The 25775-nt window shown below is 46.2% G+C and overlaps 1 protein-coding gene across 1 annotated transcript; it reads left to right on the forward strand.

Moving 5' to 3' along the window:
• The first annotated feature begins 522 nt into the window (after nucleotides 1–522).
• Nucleotides 523–25586, forward strand: gcn1 (GCN1 activator of EIF2AK4). The gene is made up of 58 exons (XM_030790917.1): nucleotides 523–564; nucleotides 1528–1630; nucleotides 1782–1845; nucleotides 2233–2364; nucleotides 2697–2805; nucleotides 3100–3198; nucleotides 3323–3457; nucleotides 3570–3638; nucleotides 3871–3979; nucleotides 4244–4318; nucleotides 4494–4622; nucleotides 4775–4825; nucleotides 4969–5067; nucleotides 5315–5488; nucleotides 5879–6031; nucleotides 6212–6304; nucleotides 6420–6498; nucleotides 6708–6867; nucleotides 7030–7219; nucleotides 7403–7527; nucleotides 7708–7886; nucleotides 8234–8327; nucleotides 8427–8540; nucleotides 8858–9056; nucleotides 9449–9598; nucleotides 9906–10087; nucleotides 10241–10321; nucleotides 10550–10693; nucleotides 10940–11064; nucleotides 11342–11531; nucleotides 11785–11855; nucleotides 11976–12141; nucleotides 12780–12974; nucleotides 13201–13447; nucleotides 13631–13752; nucleotides 13909–14023; nucleotides 14308–14487; nucleotides 14811–15031; nucleotides 15175–15243; nucleotides 15560–15698; nucleotides 15947–16143; nucleotides 16516–16658; nucleotides 16934–17051; nucleotides 17706–17921; nucleotides 18325–18489; nucleotides 18860–19021; nucleotides 19129–19221; nucleotides 19534–19677; nucleotides 19909–20178; nucleotides 20538–20651; nucleotides 20956–21186; nucleotides 21611–21804; nucleotides 22259–22373; nucleotides 22846–22942; nucleotides 23334–23482; nucleotides 23707–23817; nucleotides 24219–24440; nucleotides 24821–25586. Exons 1-58 carry the CDS (start codon nucleotides 547–549, stop codon nucleotides 24944–24946), a joined length of 8016 nt encoding a protein of 2671 aa, XP_030646777.1. The 5' UTR covers nucleotides 523–546; the 3' UTR covers nucleotides 24947–25586.
• Nucleotides 25587–25775: the final 189 nt, after the last annotated feature.

The raw sequence follows: 25775 nt of genomic DNA on the forward strand, positions 1-25775 counted from the left end.
TTGCTTATATTTTTTTCTAAATGTGAAAGAGCTACCCGCCAACAAAAGAGACGCCTTTGGCGAGTTTGTCCACAAGAAATACCGTGTCATTTTTGCCTGGGTATTGTCAGATGGAAAACAAGGATAGAGCCTTGAAGACTGTTTGATGCTTTGGGAGTTCTGTTAACTGATTCTAATCATATCGAAATAAAGATATATTCTTCCCATGTCTTGTGTGTCTTGTTTTTTTTTGTTTGTTTGGTTGGTTGTTTTTTTTTCCCCATTTCGAACCGTTCCCAACGGAAAATTTCAACCTCTGGGAAGATATACCTTGTTATATGTGTGTGTGTATATATAGATAGATATATTAAAAATGATAACTAATGCGAACTTTTGAAAAAGTATATTCAAAGGCCAGAAAAAGAATGTGTAACTTCTTCAATCCTGATGCTTCAGCATTAGGAGAAAATCAACGCAGACGTGTACTGCACGCATAGAAGAGCATGAGGATGTGGTACATGACCCGGAAGAGACGACATAAAGTCTTTCCAGATCGAGACCGGCAAGATGGCAGCGGACACGCAGGTTCGTGTGTGATCATGACTGAAATTACATTATCCCCATGCTTATCAAGTTACTCATTTTACCACCATCTTATATTTAATGTTTGCCATTTTCACACGATTTAGTGGTCGAAAACGACTAACTTAGAGCACAGAAAGAGAGATATGCCGAAGCTTTCGATCCACAGAATAACTTCGTTAACAATGCGAGCAAACTGAGCAACAGAACGAGAGTGCTTTGGCAAGGGGCAAGCCAACGCTAGCTAGCTTCTGTGAGACCGAATCTTAACTTCGATCTCAGCTCCATTTTGTAGATAGTCAGTCTTCACCATTATGTCCAGTTGTGGATTTTGTACCATGTGACACCATGGTAATGAAGAGCAGCGTAGATAAGTTAGCCAGGAGTCAATGTGTGAAGGTAAAAGTGGGAGTAATCGTGAGATACCTGGCGGTAGCACAGATACTTCTGGGCGAACTTTACTAGAATTCCATGAACTCACAGTTAGAGTGCACAGACCGAGAGACCCAGCGTGTCTGAAAGATGGTTTGTTACTCTTGTTATGTTCGTGAATCTCTCGGTTGCCCTCTTTTTTTTCCGGTGCTGATTGTAGAAGGAGAATCTTAGTTGAATAGTTGTGAAACATCTGGAAGTGTGTGGGGAAAGGCTATTTGCAAACATGCTGCGATGACGTAACATTTTTGGAAAGTAATTAAGGTCCCTCCGCTAAGCAAATGAAATTACAGTCGACGTGGGTTTGTCAGTCATTTGGTTTAGATTCGTGATTCTGGTGATTTGTTTTATTATGTAAGCGAACTCGATTTATGGCGACTTTCTGCTTTCGGATCAGCTGGATCCAACTCTCACTTGTTGCCAGTAATCCACCGTTGCAGCTCGTATTCTGTGTTTAATATTGACATACTGTGTTGACATTCTCCTCTTGCAGTAACACGTTTAAAAGGTATGTGTATGTTTCTGTCATGCTAGGTTTCTGATACACTAAAGAAATTTGCTGTGAAAGTGACAACATCAAGTGTGAAAGAGCGAAAAGAGATTGTGGAAGAACTGAAGCAATGCATAAGTGGAAAAGGTGAGTTTCAGTTTAAAAAAAAAAAAAAAAAAAAATTCCTACTGTCAGTTTTGTGAACTGTCACATGCTTAGTCCTCCTCCTTGTGGAATGCAACTAGTGATTTGGACACGTCTGTGGTTTTCAATGACCATATTTAATGCCTGTTTGTAGAATTACCGGAGCCAGCCATCAAAGGCCTGTGCAAACTCTTCTGCCTCACTCTCCACAGATACAGGTGAGTACCACATAGCCTCCTCACAGCTCCTCATCGGCTCCTCCTTCTCTCAGAGCTTAAAATTCTTAAACCACTTTGATTAACGCTTTAATCTTCTGTGCTGTATTATGTTACTGGTTGCAGTTTCTGACTAGTTCTTTTGTGTTGTAATAATGCTGCTCCTTCTACTTTTTTTTATTTTGCATTTAAGACCCATTTTGATTGGACAACACGGAAATTCAACACTCCCTCACCGCAGATTTAGCCGTGTTGAAATTCTAATGTGAATATTTATATGATGAATTTTATACGATTAACGTTACATGAATGTAACACTTGTAAATTGCTTGCGTGTATATGTTTGTGGGCATAGTGTTATACCAAGCTGAATGTCAATGTGTTTCACAGGGATGCTGCCTCTCGACGAGTCATGTTCTCCATCATCGACCTGCTGGCCCAAGCTCAGCCGGATACCATAGCAACCAACCTCTCTAACTGCCTGCTCAGCAGTGGAGTCATTAGCAAGAGCGGTATGCCTGGGTAAGACTGAACCTAGATCAGATTGCACTCTTACAAAACAAGCATGTCAAACTGTACATTTGAGGACCTTACCTGAATCTTGCATTTGATCTCTGATTATAATGCAAGATACCGCATATATATATATATACATATATACTTTTGCTGACTGTGTTTAAATTTTTTTAAATTGGTGCATGTGTCATCAATCTTCTTCCCAGATTATTGATTTGTATTAGCCAACAGCTGTGACCTCTGTTCATTACTGCTCTTCAGTTAGGAAGTTACTAGAAGTTTTCTAAAGATGTTCATGTCTTTTTTTTTTTTTTTTTTTCTTCCCCCTGCGTCTACAGTAAGAGCTCTGCGTCGGCAGCTACCACAGCTCTGGCCTGGACCTGCGTGCTGGTACGTGCCGTCTTCTCTTCCTCAGAGAAGAGAGAGGGCCCCAACTGGAAAAAACTGGTGAGTGACCCGACTGCTGTTCCCCGTAGAGCGCAGAGTAAGAATCGCACCGAAAAAAAAGCCCGAAGTACGTTTTTTGCTTTTGTCCTTTTTGTTAACCCTTGTGAGCCACTCTAGACAGGAATCTGTTTAAGACACGCTTGGCGTCATTCGTGAACTGCGTGGCATATTTAAAGAAAGTCTTAGTGCCTTAAGCCCGTTGGTTGTACGATCGCGGGTCATCGAGTCGGTCTTTTCTCCGTTTGATGTGTCTTTAACGTGCTTCCTTTATTCTCTCCATCTGTTCTTTGATAGTTGGAGGTTCAGAGCCTGTTATTGGCTGAAGTAGTGGGAGGAGCTTCCCGTAATGCCCTCAAATCTGCACTGAAGAGTCTCACCCAAATTTGGAAGGAGGTTGGCGATTTTTTTTTAATACTTTCACGTTTAACGAAATAAAGGATGCAGTTAATATGACCCAAAAGCGCTTTGTCTGTGAATGTTTCGATCTGTGAACGTCTCTTTGGTCGTTTCCGTCCAGAATCCGGGCCTGGCCGATCAGTACATGAGCACTCTGTTGAGTCTGGATCAGAACCCTTCCTCTCTGGTCCTGCTTGGCGTGTGTGTGGACTTTTGCACAGCCCAGAAAGACATTGGCACCATCGACAAGCACAAGGTTCCACATCCCAAAAATACATATTCCCCCAAAGCTCTGCCTCTGTATTCCAAATCATTTCAGCATCGAGTGTTCAGTATGAGAGTGAAACGTGTGTTCTGTGTGGTTGTAGACGGCACTTTTGGATCTCTATATGAAGACAGTTCTGATGAGCAAGACCAGGCCACACTCGCACATCCTGGTGAGTGTATATTCACAGTATAACCTTAAAAACCAGTTTGTTTAGATCCATTTATGCATCTCATTCGCTGTACCAATGTGAGTGTTTTAGTATTCATTCCCTAGCGTTCAGTCCCGGCACAAGAATGTTGGGGAAACCGTAGACTGATCGGAGATCTGTCTTTCTTTGACCCGGAGACTGTGCACTGAAATGTTTTTTTTGTGTGTGTGTTTGTGTGTGTGTGTGTGAGCAGGAAAAAAGTGGCTCTGTGCTGAGGCATGTCTCCCACTCAGAGTTTAAGGAGCAGCTCCTCCCAACCCTACAGAAAGCCATGCTACGAAGTCCAGAGAACTCCATGCAAAGTGAGTCCCTACTTACATACTCTTTCACACACACACACACACACACACACACATATATGTGTGTGTATATATATAATCACATACTCAGAGCTTTCACCGATGCATTTCCTACCAGGTATTGATAAGTACTTAGACAGCTTAGGAAAAGATTTAAAATGCTGCTCTCCAGCAAGTTGCCATTTGACTGCCATTGAATCTCTCTCTCTCTCTCTCTCACCCCATCTTTAATATACTTTTTTCATCTTTTTCCTCTCTTCTCATCAGCCATCTCGTGTCTTTTGGCCTCTCTCACTCTGGACCTCAGCCAGTATGCCATGGACATTGGGAAGGGCATTGCCAGTAAGTCAGAGCCCATCAGAGAGTTTATGCGTGTGCTGTTTTTGACCACACACCAGAGTTCACACAATGTCAAAGCAGCTGTGCATGTCTTTCTTTGTCAGTTTACATGCGCGTCAAAGGACTGATGCTATATGCTGTGTGTGTGTGTGTGTGTGTGTGTGTGTGTGTGTTTTAGGTCAGCTGAAGGCCAATAACTCAGAGCTGATGGAGCAGGCGGTCCAAGCCTTACAGAACTTGGCTCAGCAGTGCAGTGATGCCACCGCTGTCCAGGACCTCGTCACACACCTCTTCGGCATCCTGGGAGGTCAGGACACACACACACACACACTCACACACACAAAGCTTTGTCATCACACTCTGATTATGTAGGACATTTATAGCCACATTTCTCAGTGTTGTCAGTCTGTTCTTTGTGCTGTAGTAATATTCTGTGTCTGGTGTATTGTGCCATTACAGGCTCAGAGGGGAAACTTACTGTGGTGGCCCAGAAGATAAGTGTCCTCTCAGGTAGAGGCTTAAAACATCTCTTCCACTCTCATATACACTCAAACATGTGTCTCAGGTCGACTATGCTGTTTTTTTGCGGGGGGGTTTTTTTTTTTTTTTTTTGGAATGCGTAATGACTTTGGTTTTATATTTTTTGTCCTCAGGAATCGGGAGTTGTAGTCACCACGCGGTCTCTGGCTCCTCTAACCAGACTCTCAGCTCTAGCATGGCCCTACTTTTCATTCCATTCCTTCAACAAGAAGGTAACTGTCAACTGACATTTCAGCATTTTTTTTCTTCTCTCCTACTCGCAGTTACTCTGTCTTTCTGTTTTATCTTTTTCTTTAACTCTCAAGATCTTTCATCCTTTTATCATTTTTTTCCATCTCTTTTCTCCTCTCCTCTGTCCTCTTTCTTTCTTGGTTTTGTAGAAATTCATCTCTCCACCCTGATACATGACTTTCAGAAACTGAATTCGTTTGTTTGTTTGTTTGTGTGTGTTTACGGCAGTTCACGAGGGCACTCTGGTGCACGCGGTCTCAGTGCTGTCTCATTGGACGGGGCGTTTGAGTGTGGAGGTGCCAGCCGCTCTGATAGACTGGTTTAAAAAGGCCTTCACCCTGAAGACTTCCACTTCGGCCGTTCGGCACGCGTACCTCCAGGCCATGCTGGGGGCCTTCAAAGGTTAGTCACCACTAGGCCCCCACATCACACACATCACGCTCTTTTACCCTCTGGGTATGAAAAAAATCACTGCCCTTCTTCCATACACACATCACGCTCCTTCACTGTGCATGAAACAAATCCTCTATGAAGAATGGAGACCTGTGGCAAGTATCATACCTTTATCTTATGTGCTGGTCTTTCTGGGGTTTTCTTTCATATGAACAGTGTTAATGATGAAGATACTTGGTGATGATGATGTGAGTGTGCTGTGAAACATATCTCCGTCTCTCTCTGACCTCTCCTCCTCTCTCCCCCTGTCTCCTCCTCTCTCCCCCTCTCTCCCCCTGTCTCCTCCTCTCTCCCCTTCTCTCCTCCTGTCTCCCTGCTCTCCTCCTGTCTCCTCTGTAGGTGACACACTAAGCCAGGCTGTCGATCTCGTCCCCCTCCTCATTCAGACGGTTGAGAAAGCAGCAGCTCAGAGCTCCCAGCAGGCTTTGCTGGCCGAGGGCGTGGCCGCGTCGGTCCTGCTGTGTCGGCTTTCCCTGCTGGAGACTCAAACTGGTCAGCAGATCTCTTATGTTTTACACTGTCTGTCTCTCTGTAATCAACCATCATTATACACACGGGCCAGTCGCAGGATGTGGTTTAATTTGAACACTGTGAAATGAGTGATGTGAATGAGGTCAAGAAATAAATTTGTGTGCAGTAACTAAGGTTTGTATAACTGTGTTCTTTCTGTAGAGGCCAAATTAGCCCCCTTTTGGAATCTAATCTTGGACGAGAAGAAACCTCTCTTCACCACGGAGAAATTTCTCTCCCAGGCCAACGAGGAAGGTGAGATTTTGTACATACATGCATACATACATACATACATACATACATACATACAGTTGCAGTTATGAATCCGCATACACACACATATACATATGACTATGGTTTGTGCCTTCAGCTCTGAGTACAGTATTGCAGCTGTGTGAGAGACTGTTCCTGGATCAGCCGCACCGACTCAGCAACAACAACAAGTCCCAGTGAGTCCCCATCCATTTTTCTTCTCTGTTCACGCTCCTATTCTTACTGTGATTTTGACAATCACTATCTGTTCCAGTATTTAAAAGATGTTTAAAATTCCTTAAATGAAAGAGACATTTATCTAAACCTCACGTTACTGTTCAGCATGTAATATCATCGCGTGTCCTTCCTGGTAATCGACCTTCATTTGCGTCTGTGCCCTGTTCAGGATGTACCACCAGGCCACAGTGGCAGTGTTGCTCTGTCGTGTGTGGCGCGTGCGGAAGCGTGCCCACCAGGCGGTGAAGAAACTGCTCTCCTCACTGGGCGGTTCCAGCCTGGCCCATGGCCTTCTGGGGGAGCTACGTGTGGTTATCAACAAACACAAGGTAAACGTCTGTTGGGCTCACACTGACGACAGCAGGGGGAGTTATATTATAATGTTACAAATGGGATTTTTTCACTGAATGTTTTTTTTCTTTTCTTCCTACTTCGTTCTTTCTGTCATGTCTCTCTCTCTCTCATGCTCTCTTTTTGTTTCTGTCCCTCAGGTGATATCTCCAGATCTTCTGCAGACAGAAACTGGGGAGTTGACAGAACTGGGACGTTCATACACTCCTCCGCGGATCTTTCTGGAAGCTCTGAGTGTGATCTGTGCGGTGGCAGGCCAGTGGAATGACACAGCCGAAGCTGAAAAACTGGCCCTGGACCTCATCATTGTCACCCACCACCCCTCTATAGGTCTGTCTGTCTGTCACAATTTTCAGATAGATTGATTTAAGTGTATTCACTGACACCACTGGTGAGATGATCGAATGATATATGCTTCTGATTTGGTTTTTGAAACCCAGGCATTCATTACTTCCCTTCTCTTTTTTCCTTCTCTTCTCCCATTCCTCGTCTCGTCTCTCGTTCCTTTCACAGTTTCAGTCCGGTCTGACTTGTGGCCACATTTGTTGTCCAGCATGAAGATCGACGCTGTCGAGTTTCTTGACAAACACTTGGAGACGGTCCTGCCCCGCCTGCTGGAGGCCAACACCGACAATCAGGTCCGTCACCCACGCCTCTCTGGCCTTTACGAGACCCCGTAAAAACCTCTTTCAGAATCATATCAGATGAAATATCGATTTGTTTTGACTGAGAATACATTGATTAACTGTCAGCATGTCTGAGCGAGTATATGACTGATGTGTTACCCTCTTTCATGGCGCTTCGGTTTGGCTTTACAGGCTGTGAGGAATGCAGTAGGTGCCCTGTCTGTTCTTTCACCTGGAAAGCTCCTCCCACGGGTGATGAGTCACGTGACAGAGCTGCTGTCCAATCCGGCGCTGCGACAGGTGACGCGTGACGAGTATGCCATTATGCTCACACCAGAGGGAGAGCTGTATGACAAGAGCATCATCCAGAGGTACGGCTGCGATTCGTCAGTGGATTTAGCTCCGTCTCTTTTTGTTCTTCCCCTTCATACGGTTCCACTTTGTCTTTCCTTACAATAACCTTCTGTTTCCGTGTATTCGCCGGTCCTTAACACTCTTCATTTCTGACACCTTGTGCGTGTAACGTCATTTTGAAAGTAACGTTGACGCACACCGTCGTAAAATCTTCATACTTCCACTTTGGAGTTTTTTTTGGGGGGGGGGGGGGGGGGGGGCGGCTGAAAAAGACACTGAGGTGCGTTTGCGCGCAGGTGTGAGTTTAACAATTCCTCTCTCCTCATACCGTCCTTTTTTTTGCCTCCCCTTTCTCTGCTCTCAGTGCGCAGAAGGAGAGCAGCAAGAAAGGTAACCTGAAGCGAGAAAACAAGGCCTACTCCTTCAAAGAGCAGATCATCGAACTGGAGCTGCAGGAGGTGAGAACTTGAGAGAGAGAGAGAGAGTGAGTTCTGAATTGGCTAAACCAGTCGGAGGCTTAAGATGAAACTTTCCCGTGTCTGTGTCTGCCCCTGTAGGAGATCAAGAAGAAGAAAGGAATCAAAGAGGAGGTGCAGCTGACCAGCAAACAGAAGGAGATGATGCAGAACCAGTTGGAGAAAGAGGCCGGCATCCGCAAGAGAATGCAGGGGGTAGGCGAACGTTGTTCTGTGTGCTCTTGCTTCTGGATTTTCTCCGTTGCCAGTACCTTAGACAGCTCATGTCAGACTTAAGCAAAATCCAAAACCCGTTGGAATACGCTCTGTGGGTTCTCCTTTTTTTTTTTTTTCACCTTTGTCGCAAGCGTTACTTTTCTTATGATTCAGTCTTCTCTCTCACTTTCCAGTCCTTCTCTCTTTCTAGTGAGCTTGATTAATTGCCTTGTCGCATTGGGGTGAAGTGAAATAGCAGCCATTAACTTTTCTATCTCTGGTCTGACATTCTCTCTCTCTCTCTCTCTCTCTCTCAGTTGGACATGGAGCTGCAGTGTGCCGTGGGTTTGTTGGAGGCAGTGTTGGCGAGTAAGCCCCCTCAGATCTCCTGGCATCTGCCGGGTGTCCTTCAGGTCTTGCTGCCCCTGCTGCAGTCTCCGCTGGCTGCCCCCTCCCTCAGACACTGCTTCCTGGACATGGGTCTCTGTCTGCTTCCCAAAGAGCTCTGTCATCTCGGTACGCAGTCTTCTCTCACGCCCAGCTCCACACGGACCGTCTGCCTGTTAGACCGTCCTTACTCAAGCGGGAAGGGTTGAAAGATACTGTTTTTATTAAGGCGTCCTGTCATTTTCTCCATGTTCTTTCTTTCTCTCCTTCCCTCCCCCTTTTTCCGACTTCATAGCTAACTCAGTGATGGGGGAGGTTCTTACCCAATCAGAAGTCTCAGTTTCTTTTCTTCCTCTGACAGTGTTTATTATAGAAACAAAAGAGTTCAGCAACTAACTCCATTTACGCTTAGTTTATTTGTTATCTGGCCAGAATTTAAAACTGAAATGTGCTGAATTGACAGATTGAAACTTTGTTTGTTTGTTTTTCTCTCTCAATTGTTTACTTGTCACTGCTCTCAGCCGTCTTGGTGGGTCAGGTGACCTTGCGACTTTTGAAACCAGAGTGTGATCTGGACCAAGCCTGGGCTCAGGAGGACCTGAACACAGCCACTCAACGCACGGTCCTGCTGCTGTACACACACACAGTCCCACAGAGAGAGGGCAAAGCCGGTGAGTGCCCTCACACTGGGATTCCAGACACTCACACACACACACACACACACACACACTCAGAAAACACATTTTATTTGAATAAAATGCCTATTCTACTCACTAAAATTCATGTGAATTGTAAAGAAAGCCTGCAGACTCAGTTTGGCTCCAAACGTAGGGCCTCTTCATTTCATCCACGTGCACACACTCACACAGACAAGAATTTAGTGAAAAATCTGTCTCCAGACGTTGGTAAAACACAAAACACTCACACACACACAGAGAGCGTATCAGTCACGTTGTCATTTTGTCTTTTTGGTTTCAGAGGCCCAGCCGATGGCCGCCCCGGCTTTCTCTTTCTGTTTCCCTCTGCTGCAAGCGGTGCTGAGTCAGAACAGCGGAACCTCCGAGGAGACGGAGACCGTGATGACCCGAGCGCTACAGGTCATCAACCAACACGCTCAGCTCCGCGGGCAAACAAACACCGACGACACGGTCATCGACGAGGTAAGCATCACCACCGCGCCACTCTCCCAGGGCTTTTTTTCTTATCAAACACACACACACGCATACACACAGTCTTTCTCCTTTTACTTTATCTCTAAATGTTGCGTTTTTCGTACGTTTGATTATGTTTTTATGTGATTGTTTCTACGTCAGAATGGTCCCGAGCTGCTCCCCAGGGTCGGGATGCTGATGCTCCTCACAAAAGTCATCGGCACATCCACACCACGCCTCCAGGTACACGCGCGCACGCACACACACACACACACACACACACACACACACACACACAGACTCACGCTCTTACACTCACAATTCTGCATCACGTTCATTACCAACGTTATAAACGTGTGTAATGTGTTATGTCTGATGAGTTTTGTTTGTGTCGTGTTTAAAGGGTTTTAACTGAGCGTGGCAGTTCAGTAATGCCGGTGCCCGTGTGTGTGGGTTTTGGGTGTGTTTCAGGTGTTGGCCTCTGGTTGTCTGACGGCGCTGTGTGCCAGCGCCGGGGGCGACGAGGGCTGTGCGCTGGCGGAGCAGCCTGAGATAGACGTGCTCCTGGAGGCCCTGCTCTCTCCCTGCTTCTCCGTCAGAGACGCCGCCCTCAGGGTGAGGAGCTAAAACACACACGCGCACGCTCTCTTACATACAGTCATACAGTCTGTCTCTTTAGCACACTAACTCTCTCTCTCGCTCTCTCTCTCTCACTCTTTCTCCTTGTCTTGCTGTGCGAGACATGGTCCTCACAAAAAGTGAGGGCGTCTACCACCACCACCGAAATTCTCTCTGGGGTTTGATTCACAAACACATTGTCATTGACACTGTGTGTGTGTGTGTCTATGTGTGTGTGTACAGGGTCTTTTGGAGATGGAGTTGGCTTTGCCCACAGACAGTGCTGATCCGAACGGCATGAGTTTGCTGCGCAGGCTTTGGGTGGCCAAATTTGACGTGGAAGAGGAGGGCAGAGAACTCGCTGAGAAGTGAGTGAGACTTTTTTCTTTTTCCATGCAGACTTCAATAGTGCATCTCACTTTCGTTCTCCATTTTGTCCTCAAACTGTGATGATGCAGTGTTAGAGTTTTCTCACATTCTCTCTTTTTCTCTTTCTCTTTCTCTCTCTCTGTCTGTCTCTCTCTCTCTCTTTGTGTCTCTCTCTCTCTCTCTCTCTTTGTGTCTCTCTCTCTCTGTCTCTCTCTCTCTCTCTTTCTCTGTCTCTCTGTCTCTCTCTCTCTCTGTCTGTCTGTCTGTCTGTCTCAGACTGTCGCAGGCCCTGTGTTTGGAGTTGGTTCCTGAGCTTTGTCCTCTGTTGATTGCTGACGTGACCCATCACGAGGAGGTGGTGCGGACTGCTGGAGCTGAGGCCCTGTCCAGCGCCGTGAGCCAGTACCGTGACCAGGCTCCCAGTGTACTCGCCCAACTCACCGAACTCTACCACCAAAAACTCTACGTGAGTCTCCAGCCCACTGGCCCACACACCATTCAGTCTTACTCCTGCAATGACCAGTCAGCGCTTTGGTTCCTTCCTAAAGGGTTAAATTTGTAATCACTGTTTAAGCTAACCACATCGTATGAGTCCCACTTTACAAGAAAATGAGCAAAACATGGGTTGTACAGATAATGTAGTTACACCATTTCGGTAATGAGCTCTAATTTGGCAGTCTGGGCTCCTGTATATTGATTTTGAGCCTGTGTTACTACAGAGACCTCCCCCTGTTCTGGACGCTTTGGGCCGGGTCATCTCTGAGGCGCCTCCTGACCAATGGGAAGCCAGGTAAAGATCTGAGTATTCTGTTGATAGAACGTTCTATGGAATTATCACGTTGAAGCAGTCGTTCAGGCTCCTGGCTTGGTTTTTTTGGGGTTTTTTTGCTGACGTCTCTGCTCTGTGCAGGTGTGGTATCGCCCTGGCTCTCAATAAGCTGGCTCAGTACTTGGATGAGACCCAGGTCACTCCTCTGTTCCTCTTCTTCGTCCCTGACGCTCTGAACGATCGCCACGTGGAGGTCAGGCGCTGTATGCTGGACGCCGCTCTGTCTGCCCTCAACACTCACGGCAAGGTACAAACCTGCCCCTCAAAAAAACAGCTCATCTAGTTATCCATCTCTGTTCTTATATCTATCCTTGTCTATACATCCATCTCCATCCATACATTCATCTCTTTCCACCCACCCATCCATCCTCCCATCCCTCTCCATCCATACATTCATCTCCATCCACCCATCCATTTACCCATACATCTCTATCCATACATACATCTCCATCTCCATACATACATTCATCTCCATCCACCCATCCATCTACCCATACGTCTCTATACATACATACATCTCCATCTCCATACATACATTCATCTCCATCCCTACATTCATCTCCATCTCTATCCATACATACATCTCCATCCACCCACCCATCCATCCATCCATCCACCCATCCTTCTCTATCAATACATTCATCTCCATCCATCTATCCCTGTTCTTATCTCAGTCCATGCATTTACGTCTATCCGTATCCACACATTAACTTTTATCCATCCATCCACCCAATTATCCATTCCACTGTCATGTGTTTTATTGAAAGTATTATTGAATATAAGCAGAACAATAATGTTATTTGCCATACTACGCAAGTAATACATGTCGACAGCGATGTTTTTAATGTAACAGTTGTGTTGATTGTGATGTTTTTGCGTTACCAGGACAACGTGAGCTCCCTGCTCCCCGTGTTTGAGGAGTTCCTTAAGAACGCTCCCCAGGATGCCAGTTATGACTCGGTCAGACAGAGCGTGGTCATTCTCATGGGCTCCCTGGCCAAACATCTGGACAAGAGCGACCCCAAAGTCAAGCCCATCGTAGCCAAGCTCATCACTGCCCTGTCCACACCTTCACAACAGGTAACGCAGGTTTCGTTTTCTGTTTTCGTTTTTTTTTCTCCTCCATTCCTCGTTCCTCTCTCTTTATTTTGGTCCTTCGCTCTTCATTGCGGATCAAAACACTTAGGCTCTGTGTGCGAACCCGTCTGTGTTGACCTTGTTTCGTCGGCCTTTTCTCGTCTTGGATTCCTCCACTTAAAACGGAAAGATTTGTATTGTGACGTGGGCCCTGCACCTGCTCTTTCAGGTTCAGGAGTCCGTCGCCAGCTGCCTGCCCCCTCTGGTGCCAGCCATAAAGGAGGACGCCGGGGGCATGGTGCGGAAGCTCCTGCAGCTGCTCCTGGAGAGCGACAAGTACGCCGAGAGAAAGGGCGCGGCCTACGGCCTGGCCGGCCTGGTCAAGGGCCTGGGCATCCTGTCCCTCAAACAGCAGGAGATCATGACCACCCTGACGGACGCCATCCAAGACAAAAAGAACTTCAGACGCAGAGAAGGTCAGCTGTGCTAGGCTGACACACCTCTACTTCCAACACGCTCTCTTTTCATTCGGACAATATCTATCGTCATAATACAGTTGGAACCATCTCAGCAACACTTCGGCGAACTACTAGCTGATGTTTTAATGACATCTGGAGGATGAAATGTGATTTTTTTCGTTCTCTCTCTCTGTCTTTCAGGAGCCCTGTTTGCGTTTGAGATGTTGTGCAACATGCTCGGGAAACTCTTTGAGCCGTATGTGGTTCACGTGCTCCCCCACCTCCTCCTGTGTTTCGGAGACGGCAACCAGTACGTCAGAGAGGTACGTCTGCTCCTCCGTCTCAATGCGCTTTTCCATTTCCGTCCTTAATTAAACCGCGTCTTTGGTCGTCTCTACCGTTCTGTCGTACCCCTCCTTCCTGCCATCTCTGTTCGCTCTGAAACATCCACTCACCCTACTGCTTCTCCTCTGTGCCAGGCTGCGGATGACTGTGCCAAGGCGGTCATGAGGAACCTCAGCGCCCACGGGGTGAAGCTGGTGCTGCCCTCTCTCCTGGTGGCGCTGGAGGAGGAATCCTGGAGGACCAAAGCAGGTGGGTGTTCACCGCGATAGATGACTGGTCGTTACGCTTGTCATTCTACAGTCATGATACTACGAAAGGCTCGCAGTTACAAGCAAAACTCGCTTGCGTTTTAGCGGAGCATGGGGCATGAAATACTTAAATTTTAATCAGGACCATGGTCATGTTCTTTTTGCTAGTCGTGGCATACTTAGGCTCTTATTTATTAAACTTTAAACAAGACAGACAAGCGTGACCTGATTGTTTGAAATATGAGCGCTCTCTCCCTCTCCCCCTCTCTCCCCCTCTCCGCTTAGGCTCCGTGGAGTTGCTGGGTGCTATGGCTTACTGTGCTCCAAAGCAGTTGTCCTCCTGTCTGCCCAGCATTGTGCCCAAACTGACGGAGGTTCTGACCGACTCCCACGTGAAAGTCCAGAAGGCTGGCCAGCAGGCCCTCCGACAGATCGGCTCCGTCATTCGCAACCCCGAGATCCTGGGTGAGTGAGAAAGAGCGAGAGAAAACGTGTGAACGTGACTATAAGGGAAAGCAAAGGTCAGTTTTTTACTTTGAGACAGAAATGCAGCTAAAACGTGGGGTTTTTCTTTGTTACCTCTGAGACCGATGAGGGACAAGAGGGGAGAGTTAATGGAAAAACAAATACATTTAGTGCACGTATAAAACTTCGTCAAGGTCACCTTCAACTTGTACTCTTCTTGGCTCATTTGAACAAGTAATCCCTAATGGTAATTGGTTTCAGTGGTTTGTGTGTGTGTGTGTGTGTGTGTGTATTCATAATTAATTTTTCCACTCTCCTTTCAGCTATCACGCCAATCCTGTTGGACGCCCTCACTGACCCCTCCCATAAGACACAGCACTGTCTGCAGACGCTGCTGGACACTAAGTTCGTCCACTTCATCGACGCTCCGTCTCTGGCCCTGATCATGCCCGTCGTCCAGAGGGCTTTTCAGGACCGCTCCACCGACACCCGTAAAATGGCCGCCCAGATCATCGGGAACATGTACTCCCTCACCGACCAGAAGGTATCGCACTGCAGCAAGTCACACAGAAATGATTTCTGCCGTTTGGTTTCTATGTATGAGTCAAAGCTGTTAAGCTGCTGTGTACTTCTGATGGCGGTTACTAAGCTTTGTTTATTTGTTTGTTTGTTTGTCTCTGTGGTTAGGATCTGTCTCCATACCTGCCAAGTGTGATTCCTGGACTCAAAGCATCGCTGCTGGACCCTGTACCTGAGGTCAGAATCTCTCTTTTTCTCTCTCTCTCTTTCTTTGGATCCACTCTCTCCCTCTCTCTCTCTCTCTCTCTCTCTCTCTCCCCCCCCCTCTGTCTTTCTCCCTCTCTCTTTCTTTCTCTCTCTCTTTCTCTTTTGCGCTCTCTCTCTCTCTCTCTCTCTCTCTCTCTCTCTCTCTCCCCCTCTCTCTCTCTCTCTCTCTCTCTCTCTCTTTGGTTCCACAGTTGCTTCTCTGGTTTAGGATCTCACCCACAACCCACAAGTTCAACACAAAAGTTTCTACAAGGTCCTTTCTAAATTTGTCCCTCTCCCCTTACAGGTGCGCACAGTCTCTGCCAAAGCGCTGGGTGCTATGGTGAAGGGTATGGGTGAATCCTGCTTTGAGGACTTGCTGCCCTGGCTCATGGAAACTCTTGCATCCGAGCAAAGCTCCGTGGACAGATCTGGGGCTGCCCAAGGTGAGCGCTTTATCCTGCTGTTCTCCTAAGCAACAGCAGGGGGCGACAAGCCAAATAAATTTTTAATATTCATCAGTCCCGTCTTATTGCTTCGCTCTGTCTATCCTGTGCGTGTCGTTATCTCCACCTCTCTGCCTTACTCGTCACTATATCTGAATCAATCCTCTTGTTTCTTTTGTATACATTGCATGGTATTCTTATGAATATACCCCTAATGCTGTCCTCTCTTGCTCTGGTTGTCTCCTCAGGTCTGGCTGAGGTGATGGCTGGTCTAGGTGTGGAGAAACTGGATAAACTGATGCCGGATGTGGTGCAGACGGCCAGTAAAGTGGACATTGCCTCTCACGTCAGAGACGGTTACATCATGATGTTCATCTACCTCCCTCTCACCTTCGGGGACAAGTTCACCCCTTACGTGGGCCCCATCATTCCCTGCATCCTCAAGGTATGGGCTCATTCACTCACTCATTCACTCACACTCTCTCTCTCTCTCTCTCTCTCTCTCTCTCTCACTCTCTCTCACTCTCTTTTCCCACCTTCTTACGTGGGCCCCATCATTCCCTGCATCCTCAAGGTATGCACTCATTCACTCACTCACTCACTCATATTCTCTCTCTCTCTCTCTCTCTCTCTCTCTCTCTCTCTCTCTTTTCCCAGCCTCTCTTCTAATGTCCATGATGCTTGTGATAGTTACATCAGCAAAACTTCACACAATCAAATTTCTACCTAATGTTTCCGATCGGGGTTGTACAGTTCAGACCCTGAGGTCTCCCTGTCTCACACTATCTGTCTCTCTCTCTGTGATTCTGTCTGTCAGGCGCTGGCTGATGAGAATGAGTATGTAAGGGACACGGCTCTGCGTGCCGGTCAGAGGATCATCAGCATGTACGCTGAGACGGCCATCGCTCTGCTGCTGCCCGAGCTGGAACAGGGCCTGTTCGACGACCTGTGGAGAATCAGGTGAGTCTCTCGGTGGAGTCTCTCTCTCTCTCACACACACACACACACACACATACAAACACACACACTCTCACGGTCTTTTTTTCTTTTTCTAATCGGATCATTTCACGCGTTTTCTTTTTGGACGCGTTAAAAACTGAAAAAAGAGTCTATCTTTACTCATATTCTTGTAACACATTGTATAAATACTGTGCCGTGTGCGTGTAGGCCCAGTTTTCTGTGCTCACAGTAATCAAAGTCAAACTAAACACCTTTTTTTTTTTCCTTTCCCTCAGGTTCAGCTCCGTACAGCTGCTAGGAGACCTGCTCTTCCATATCTCAGGCGTGTCAGGAAAAATGACCACGGAGACAGCCTCTGAAGACGACAACTTTGGCACAGCACAGTCCAATAAGGTAACCTACATACAATAAATAAATATCCACACTCCGATCATCACTCTCACTTTAGTGTGACAGGTGGTCTGGCAGTAGTAGCTCGGCTTACCGGGAAATAGTCCAAAAACCAGAGAGTTTGGGGGTTCGATTCCTGGGCTAGACATCTCTCTGTCATTGTGACCCTGAGGAAAAGGCACTGAATTAGAGGGAAGCTCTGAGGTTGTGTGTCCTGTTAGATAGAAAATGACCAAGTTGCTCTTAATTAAGAGAGTCAGCTAGATGAGTACGGTGAAGTACCAGGGACTGAGGGGACTGGATTATTTTGGAATATGAATATGGGTTACATACTGAATATGTATTATGTAGGCATATGTAAAAATGAATATGTTCTTTCAGGAAACACTCTCAGTCTTACAGCTGTTTTCGATGTATAATGGGCCTCTAATAATAGACATTTGTTTATTGGTTATTTATTTGTTCTGTTCCTCATAATCTAGAGGATACTCCTTTAGTTGGAATAATGGTGTAGACACATTCAGTTATAACCGACCCAGGGATCAGCTGCTTAAAATGACTGTCTGTCTGTTTAAATTGGTTCAGTCTTTCCCGTCTGCTCTTCATCTCCTGTCTGTTTTTTCGTTTACCGTCTGCTCTTCCTCTCTTAATGGACAGGCCATCATCAGCGCTCTCGGCGCAGAGCGTCGTAACCGTGTCCTCTCCGGCCTCTACATGGGCCGATCAGACACGCAGCTGGTGGTGAGACAGGCCTCGCTACACGTGTGGAAGATCGTGGTGTCCAACACTCCTCGAACGCTCCGCGAAATCCTCCCCACGCTCTTCACCCTACTGCTGGGTTTCCTCGCCTCCACCTGCAGCGACAAGAGAACGGTACGCGAAGGCCTCGATACACGCGCGTGTGCGCGCGCGAACGCCGTACTCGCCGCACGCGCACACCACACGCGCCACACACACAGTTTACACACTCGCAAAATTAAACTCGCTCTGTACGTCTCTTAAATGTCAGCTCAGCTGTTCTCAGGACTGCCACAGTCGTCACGGCTGTTTTTTTTCGGTTTGCTCCATTTTCTTAGCTCTTTGATGAAATTACATTTTCTCAGCATTTTTTCTCAAAAAGTACCTGTTTCTGCTCTATAATCCCTACAGCCTGTATTTGTAACGTTGAGGCTAGCTCTCTGTTCTAACTTTCACATGTAGTGTCATGAGATGGTAATGTCCATGCACTGCGTGTAGTGACGTGCTGATGTCCCCTTCTCTGTCTCTGTTTGGGTAGATCGCTGCCCGGACGCTGGGAGACCTAGTGCGAAAGCTGGGGGAGAAGATTCTTCCGGAAATTATCCCCATCCTGGAAGAGGGATTGCGCTCAGACAAGAGTGATGAGAGACAGGGAGTGTGTATTGGACTCAGCGAGATCATGAAGTCCACCAGCAAGGACGCTGTAAGTCCATAACACACACACACACATACACACACACAGAAACAAAGAGTTTTCATTATGTATGATGCTTTGTCCAAATGTCACAGATTTATTTGCTCTCTGTCTGATAGTTTTGATTTAAAAAAAGAAAAAAAAGAAAGAAAAAAAAGAAAGAAAATGCCACAAAATACACCAACAAGAACGTTGCGTGGTGTAAAACTATTGCAGAATACTTCAATATTCTAGATATTTCTCAACCAAGCAGTGATCACTTAAGTCATGAGTTTAGAATTCTCAAAAATCTTTTCTTTTTTCCTAGAGTCCTATGTGAGAACAATATATTTGATACTTAAGGTATATACGTGTGTGTCTGTCTGTCTGTCTGTCTCAGGTCCTGGTGTTCTCGGAGTCCCTGGTTCCCACGGTGAGGAAGGCTCTTTGCGACCCCCTGGAGGAGGTCAGGGAGGCGGCGGCCAAAACCTTCGAGCAGCTCCACGCCACCATTGGCCACCAGGCCCTGGATGACATCCTGCCCGCTCTGCTTAAACAACTGGTGAGAAGAGAGGCGCTTTCATTACCCGTTTGATGACGCTGCATGGTTTGTATTGCGAACGGCCCGAACCGAGCGTGTGACATCGGGTTTTTTTTCCCCCCCATCAGGAGGATGAGGACACGGCTGAGTTCGCTCTGGACGGTCTGAAACAGGTCATGGCTGTGAAGAGCCGTTCGGTGCTGCCTTACCTGGTGCCCAAGGTGAGCTCTTTACATACATACCAGCCTGATCATAGTGTTTTATCCTGTCGTCATGGTCTACCTGAAATCATACTGTAGGCTCCCTGGTAATAAATCTTACAAAAAGAGGGTCCTCTAGAGTAATTATGGCCAATAACTTGCTGGTTCTTTCTCACCGCTAATGAGGTATTGTGAAAATCAACGCCCCGGTAGTCTGTTATCTGACTAATGGTTCTGTCTCTCCGGCTCCATCTCACTCGCTCTCTGTCTCTCTCGCCCTGTCTTTCTCGCTCTCTGTCTCTCTCACCCTGTCTCTCGCTTACCCTCTCATAGCTGACGGCCCCTCCAGTGAACACGCGTGTTTTGGCATTCCTGTCAGCGGTTGCTGGCGATGCTTTGACAAGGCACTTGGGAGTGATTCTACCTGCCCTGCTCTCCTCTCTTAAAGACAAACTGGGCACAGAGGAGGGACAGCAGGTAATCTCAATATAACACACGCACGCACGCACACACACACACACACACAGAGTTCTGTTTATTTGACCCTATTCTCTCAGAAGAACATTAGCTGATGGTACACTCCATGCATCTTCTCTCTCTTTCTCTCTCCTACTCTCTCTCTTTCTCTCTCTCTCCTACTCTCTCTCTCTCTCTCTCTCTCTCTCTCTCTCTCTCTCTCTCTCTCTCTCTCTCTCTCTCTCTCTCTAGGAACTCAGTAATTGTCAGACAGTCATTTTGTCAGTGGAGGACGAGACTGGACAGCGTATCATTATCGAGGACCTGTTGGAGGCGACTCGTGGTTCGGACGCCCAGCTGAGGGAGGCCTCCGTCACCATGCTCAACGCCTACTTCGCCCGAACGCGACTCGATTACAGCGCCCACAACCGCGTTCTGCTCTCCGGCCTCATCCGTCTGCTTAATGACCCCAACCCTGAAGTACTCAACCAGAGCTGGGACACCATCAGCTCCATCACCAAGGTAACCACCTCACACACACAGTCAGCTCTGATCACCACAGTAATCATCTAACCACTTGTATGGCTCTCTCGCAAGTAAAGCCACTTGACTGAAAGGCTTTTCATCACAAAAGATTGAAACACCCACATCCTATGCGTCATCATCAACTCCCAAATAACGTTCTTTGTAGTAAGGATTAGATTAAGATTATAATCTCTTATATGAATAGTGGAAATACCAAATCCAGCTGTTAAATAAATAAGCAAGCATAAGACTTTTGCTTTAAATGAGAAGTGACTGGTTTTATTCATCACATGCTATCTCTTTGGTCTTCGTCACCGTCTATTTAAACATGAAAATCTGATCCTCTGTGTCTATAGAAACTGGATGGTGGCAGTCAGCTGGCGTTGATTGACGACCTCCACAGGGACATTCGCGCAGCTGCCGCTGAGGTCAAGGGTCAGCACCTTCCAGGCTTCTGTCTGCCCAAGAAGGTGAGACAGACAGGAGCCAATAGGGCAATTCCACAGGAATGTTCATTCCCAAAATCTCACACTCTCTGTCAGACTCTGCATTTCTGTCCCTATCTCATATTCTCTCTGAGTCTTCAGTCATTTAATTTATACAGATCCTATGTGATTAAAGAAACTAAAAGACAAACAAATCTTTAATATTTTGTGTATATATATATATGTATATATGTCTGTGTGTATATGTATGTGTGTGTGTGTCAGTTTTGTTCAACCCTCTGTTGACTATCTTTCTCTCTCTCTCTCTCTCTCTCTTGCTCTTTCTTAGGGAGTGACTTGTATTCTTCCGGTGTTGAGGGAAGGTGTGTTGAACGGTAGCCCGGAGCAGAAGGAAGAAGCCGCGCGGGCCTTGGGCGCCGTCATCAAACTGACCTCCGCAGACGCCCTCCGACCCTCCGTGGTCCACATCACGGGGCCGCTTATCCGTATCCTCGGCGACCGTTTCGCCTGGACCGTTAAGACCGCTCTGCTTGAGACTCTGACCCTGCTGCTGGCAAAGGTGAAGCTCCCGGCAGAACTCCGCTGCTGGAGCCGTTAACCGTCCAACTTATTTCACACGCGTGCCAAAATTTCAGATGCCAAAACAAATCCGGGCTCTTAACCCCAGCCCTCGTTGGCATCCGGGCCCGTTTTGACAACTGCCTCGATTATTTGCGTATTAATTTGCTCGTTTCCTCAATTATCGGCTCGTTATTCGCTTTATACAGCTTCATTAAATTGTCGTTTTTTTTTTTTAAGCTATGTTATTCAACCATCATTTACCAATGTTCTCTACTTATCTTTATTCTTGAAGCAAATCGTTGTGTGGCTAACAAAATGAAAAAAAAAACCATGATAGTCCTTCCTGTTTCTCTCTCTCTCTCTCTCTCTCTCAGACTAAAGGTTAGAGTTTAATCTGTGTGGGTTGACTCCTCTGTCTGTAGGTGGGCATTGCTCTGAAGCCGTTCCTGCCGCAGCTGCAGACCACCTTCCTGAAGGCGCTGCAGGATTCCAGTCGAGCGGTGAGGCTACGCGCGGCCGAGGCCCTGGGCCAGCTGGTATCCATCCACACTAAAGTAGATCCTCTGTTTACCGAGCAGCTCTCCGCCATACGCAACGCCGAGGACTCTGGCATCAGGTAAAATCACAACCTCCTCCGCCTCAGACACGCGTGACCTCACGACAAGACCTAAGCATTGTTTTCAACGTCGCTATGTACTCCCGTCTTTTAAGTGTCTTTAAAGAGGTTGAGGATGTTTATGTCTAAATTATTAACCAAATAAAAAAAATGTCATCACATTATTAAATATTATTGACAAAAAAATGTACTACTACTGTGTGAATATGCGAGATTAGCAACAAGAGGAGATAGCCCATAATCTGGTGAGACATGATAAGAGAACTTTGTAGACAGACACTCCCTGTACAGTGTAATCAACTTAATGCAGATTATGATGAATGGGACTTTGGGCGATGAAAGATGGCCCGTTGTCATGGCAACTGTAGAACAAATGTGCGTGCGCGTGTGTGTGTGCGTGCGTGCGCACACACGTTTGGCGTAAAAGGCCTAACACTGGTGCATTTTGCCTCAGGGAAACCATGCTACAGGCTCTGAGGTTCGTCATTCAGGGAGCGGGGTCAAAAGTGGACCCAGCAATTAAGAAAAACATCACCACCACACTGCTGGGCATGTTGGGACACGACGAGGTATTTACCCACCTTTTCAGAGCGAACGCATTCTCAGGCGTTGTGCTGTTATATATCTCTCTCTCCACAGAAAGAAACCAGACATGTTCATGGTTAATTTATAAGTTTAACTTCCATTAGGTTTTTTCACCTTTTGCTTCTACGCTATATATTTAATATCAGTCTTTACTCCTGCTTGCATAATGCTCTTGGACTCTTCTGATAAGCGTTATAACATTTCAGAGATTCTAGTACAATCTCAGCACATTAGAAGGCTGTGTGTTCCTTTTCGGGGAGTTGAAGTTAATTAAAGATCACATTGCACAGCTTTATAACAATGGTTTTGTTCCTGTGTGTATGAATGCCGTCAATCTTAAAACAGTGGTGTCAAGCTTACACAGGATGTGGTCTACAAAACGTGTCATCTGTACCTGTTTGTTTTTTTGGCTCTGTGTGTGTGTGTGTGTGTGTGTGTGTGTGTGTGTGTGTGTAGGATGCCACACGCATGGCCTCTGCAGGTTGTGTCGGTGTGCTGTGCGCCTTCCTGTCGGAAGATGAGTTGAGGAGTGTTCTGCTTCAGCACGTCCTGGGTTAGTCCCCTCGTCTCTGCATTCATCTTCAGTCGCGCATAGATTCAGACCTGCCCTACACTCTCATTAAGGCATTCAGTCATGCTCACAGTCTCCCATTCATGTCTTCTATACCAAACACATCTGAGTAGCGGTGATGAGCGTTCTGTTTGGTTTGTCATACCGGCTTACACAGTCTGATACCTGTGTAATAAAATAGAAGATAAAAATAACGCTCCAAACAATGATTAACAGAGTTTAAGTTGAGTGCGACAGTTGAGAATTTTACTGGTGCACACTAAATTAATGTCATTGACTTACTCTCTCTCTCTCTCTCTCTCACTGACTCTCTCTCTCTCTTTCTCTCTCTCTCACTGACTCTCTTTTTGCCTGTCCGCGTCTCCGTCCACAGCGGACATATCTGGGGTGGACTGGATGGTGCGTCATGGTCGTAGCCTGGCTTTGGCTATAGCGGTCAAGTCGGCTCCAGAGCAGCTGTGCGCGGAGGAGTACAGTTCAGCTGTACTAGATGCTATCCTAGCCAGCGCCACTGCAGACAGAGTGAGCGAACACACACACACACACACACACACACCACTGTCGTAATCATATTGTGTGTTGTTGTTGTTTTTTTTTAAACACTTCTCCAGTCCTAAACTTGCTCATTTCCCCCTTGATCTTTTTTTTTTTTGTTTGTCTCTTTCTTTCCCTTTTTTTTCTACTCCTCTCTTTTTTTTTCTGCACACCCCCCCCCTTCTCTATCCCTCTGTCTTCATCCTCTGCAGATTCCAATAGCGTGCAGTGGAATCAGATCCATGGGCTATCTAATGAAACATCAGCTCAGAACAGGAGGGGGAGAAGCCGTATCATCCCGGATCATCACACAGTTTGTCAAGGTGAGGCTCCCTCAGCTTTACAACACTGTGACGTCATCTCTAAATATAATACACAGACCAGACAGTGTGTGAAGTTTGAACTGTTCTACTGCCTACTCCTAGTTTTATTGCTTTACAATGGGACAGCGATAGTAAGAATTTAACCCGTCAGTTTGAGAATGCCCACAACGTAAAACAAAGAAAACCAGCAAAAAAAAAAGAAAAAAAGGTTGTGTTGTGATGTGATTTTGTTGTGATGTGATCTGTGATTTAGATTTTGCCATGACGTCAAAAATTCCTCAAAGTGTTCTGCGGCTCTCAAAATAGAAGATAGAAGTCATTTAGCAGAAGTCAAAATGTTGCTTTCACTTTGTCTTTCATCTTTAGTAAAGTCACACCCTCTCTCATCTCCTCTACAATAGTGTTTGCAGAACCAGTCGAGTGACATCAGGCTGGTGGCAGAGCGTGTGTTATGGTGGGTGTGGAACGAGCAGGACACGCCCACTATGGAGCCCAATGTGGTCAAGCCGCTCATTAAAGCCCTGCTGGATAACACCAAGGACAAGAACACCAGTGTCAGAGCCCAGAGCGAACACACCATCGTCAGCCTGCTCAGACTCCGACAGGGAGAGGAGGTGATGCAGGTAAGACTTCCACACCGCTGCACACACACGCGCATACACACAACCTGTACATACACATATATCAAACTCTGAAACCTGTTTTCATCATGCTACTTAAACCATAAACCATTTGAAAACATCAGTTTACATGCATGCAAGTTCAGTTTCTCCAAAGCCCACAAACACACACGCACACACACACACACACACACACACACACACACACACACACACACACACACACACACACACATACATATATATATATATATATATATATATATATATATATATATATATATATATATATATATATATATATGCATGCGGGCTCTGCTGTGGTCTGTTTCCGTATCTACAATGGTTGTGACTCTGTGTTTTTGTTTCTGTCTGCCTTTCAGAGCATCACAGCCATCCTGGACTCTGCAAGTAACGAGCTGCTAACAGAATGTTATCGCAGATCCCTGAAGAAGATCTCCGGCCAGCCCGATTCCAACGAAGAGATCGACGATACCATCCTCACGTGATCGACCAGATCACCTCCGGAGGGATCCAAGTCAACTCACGTTCTCAAAGAACGGTTTATTCTCTGATTAAATAAAAAAAAAAACGAAAAAAAAAAAAACGTGCATTTGGCAAGTCATCAGCATACCAGTAAAAAGAAGATATTCACACACAAGTTCACACACACACACACACAAAAGTTCACACGCGCGCGCACACGCCCTCCCCAGTGCTAGGTTACTGGTCCATAACTCACATAAAGAAGTGTCATGGAGCATATTTAAAAGCTAGCAATGAGGTTGGTGGGTTTTTTCTGTGTTAAAGTGCTGTTATCCTTCAATTGGTCATTAATGATCATTTAGTTTCCTTTAAAACATTTGATTTGTTTTATCTTGCACAATGCGTTTCTGAGCAGAAGGCATCTTAAGTAAAGAGCGAGAAATTTGTGCCAGTGGTGGAAAGACACTGTAATCTGCTTCACCATGTTACTGTCACCGGTGTTTCATCCCTTTGCTTTTTTTTTTTTGTTTTTTTTTTTGTGCTGTAGCAATCTCCTTTTCTTTAGTGTGTGTGAAATGTGTGTGGAAAACAACCCTTAGAATGTCATTGAATCTCAAATCAGTGATAGATCCCTTAAAAATGGGTGTACAAAGAAAACACAAATAAACGAACTTGCTTTAATAAATGGTTTGAATTTAAAAAAATAAAGTTGCTGAGTGTTTGTGTGTGTGTGTCTGAAAATATAGTTGACATCCAGTATTATGGTTATTTAAACAGGAAACTTCTACTTAATGGGATGACCTTACAGCATTGGCTGTGTACAATTGTTAATAGAATAGCAAAGTCGCCTCC

Source organism: Chanos chanos, chromosome 1 (genome assembly GCF_902362185.1).
Source record: "Chanos chanos chromosome 1, fChaCha1.1, whole genome shotgun sequence".
In the NCBI taxonomy this organism is placed as follows: Eukaryota; Metazoa; Chordata; class Actinopteri; order Gonorynchiformes; family Chanidae; genus Chanos; species Chanos chanos.

Excerpts from the sequence above, each read along its gene's own strand:
- gcn1 (XM_030790917.1), top strand. Across the intron at positions 7,220-7,402 it reads CACCCACCACCCCTCTATAG|TTTCAGTCCGGTCTGACTTG; the intron begins GTCTGTCTGTCT and ends TTCCTTTCACAG. Across the intron at positions 10,694-10,939 it reads TCAGAGACGCCGCCCTCAGG|GGTCTTTTGGAGATGGAGTT; the intron begins GTGAGGAGCTAA and ends GTGTGTGTACAG.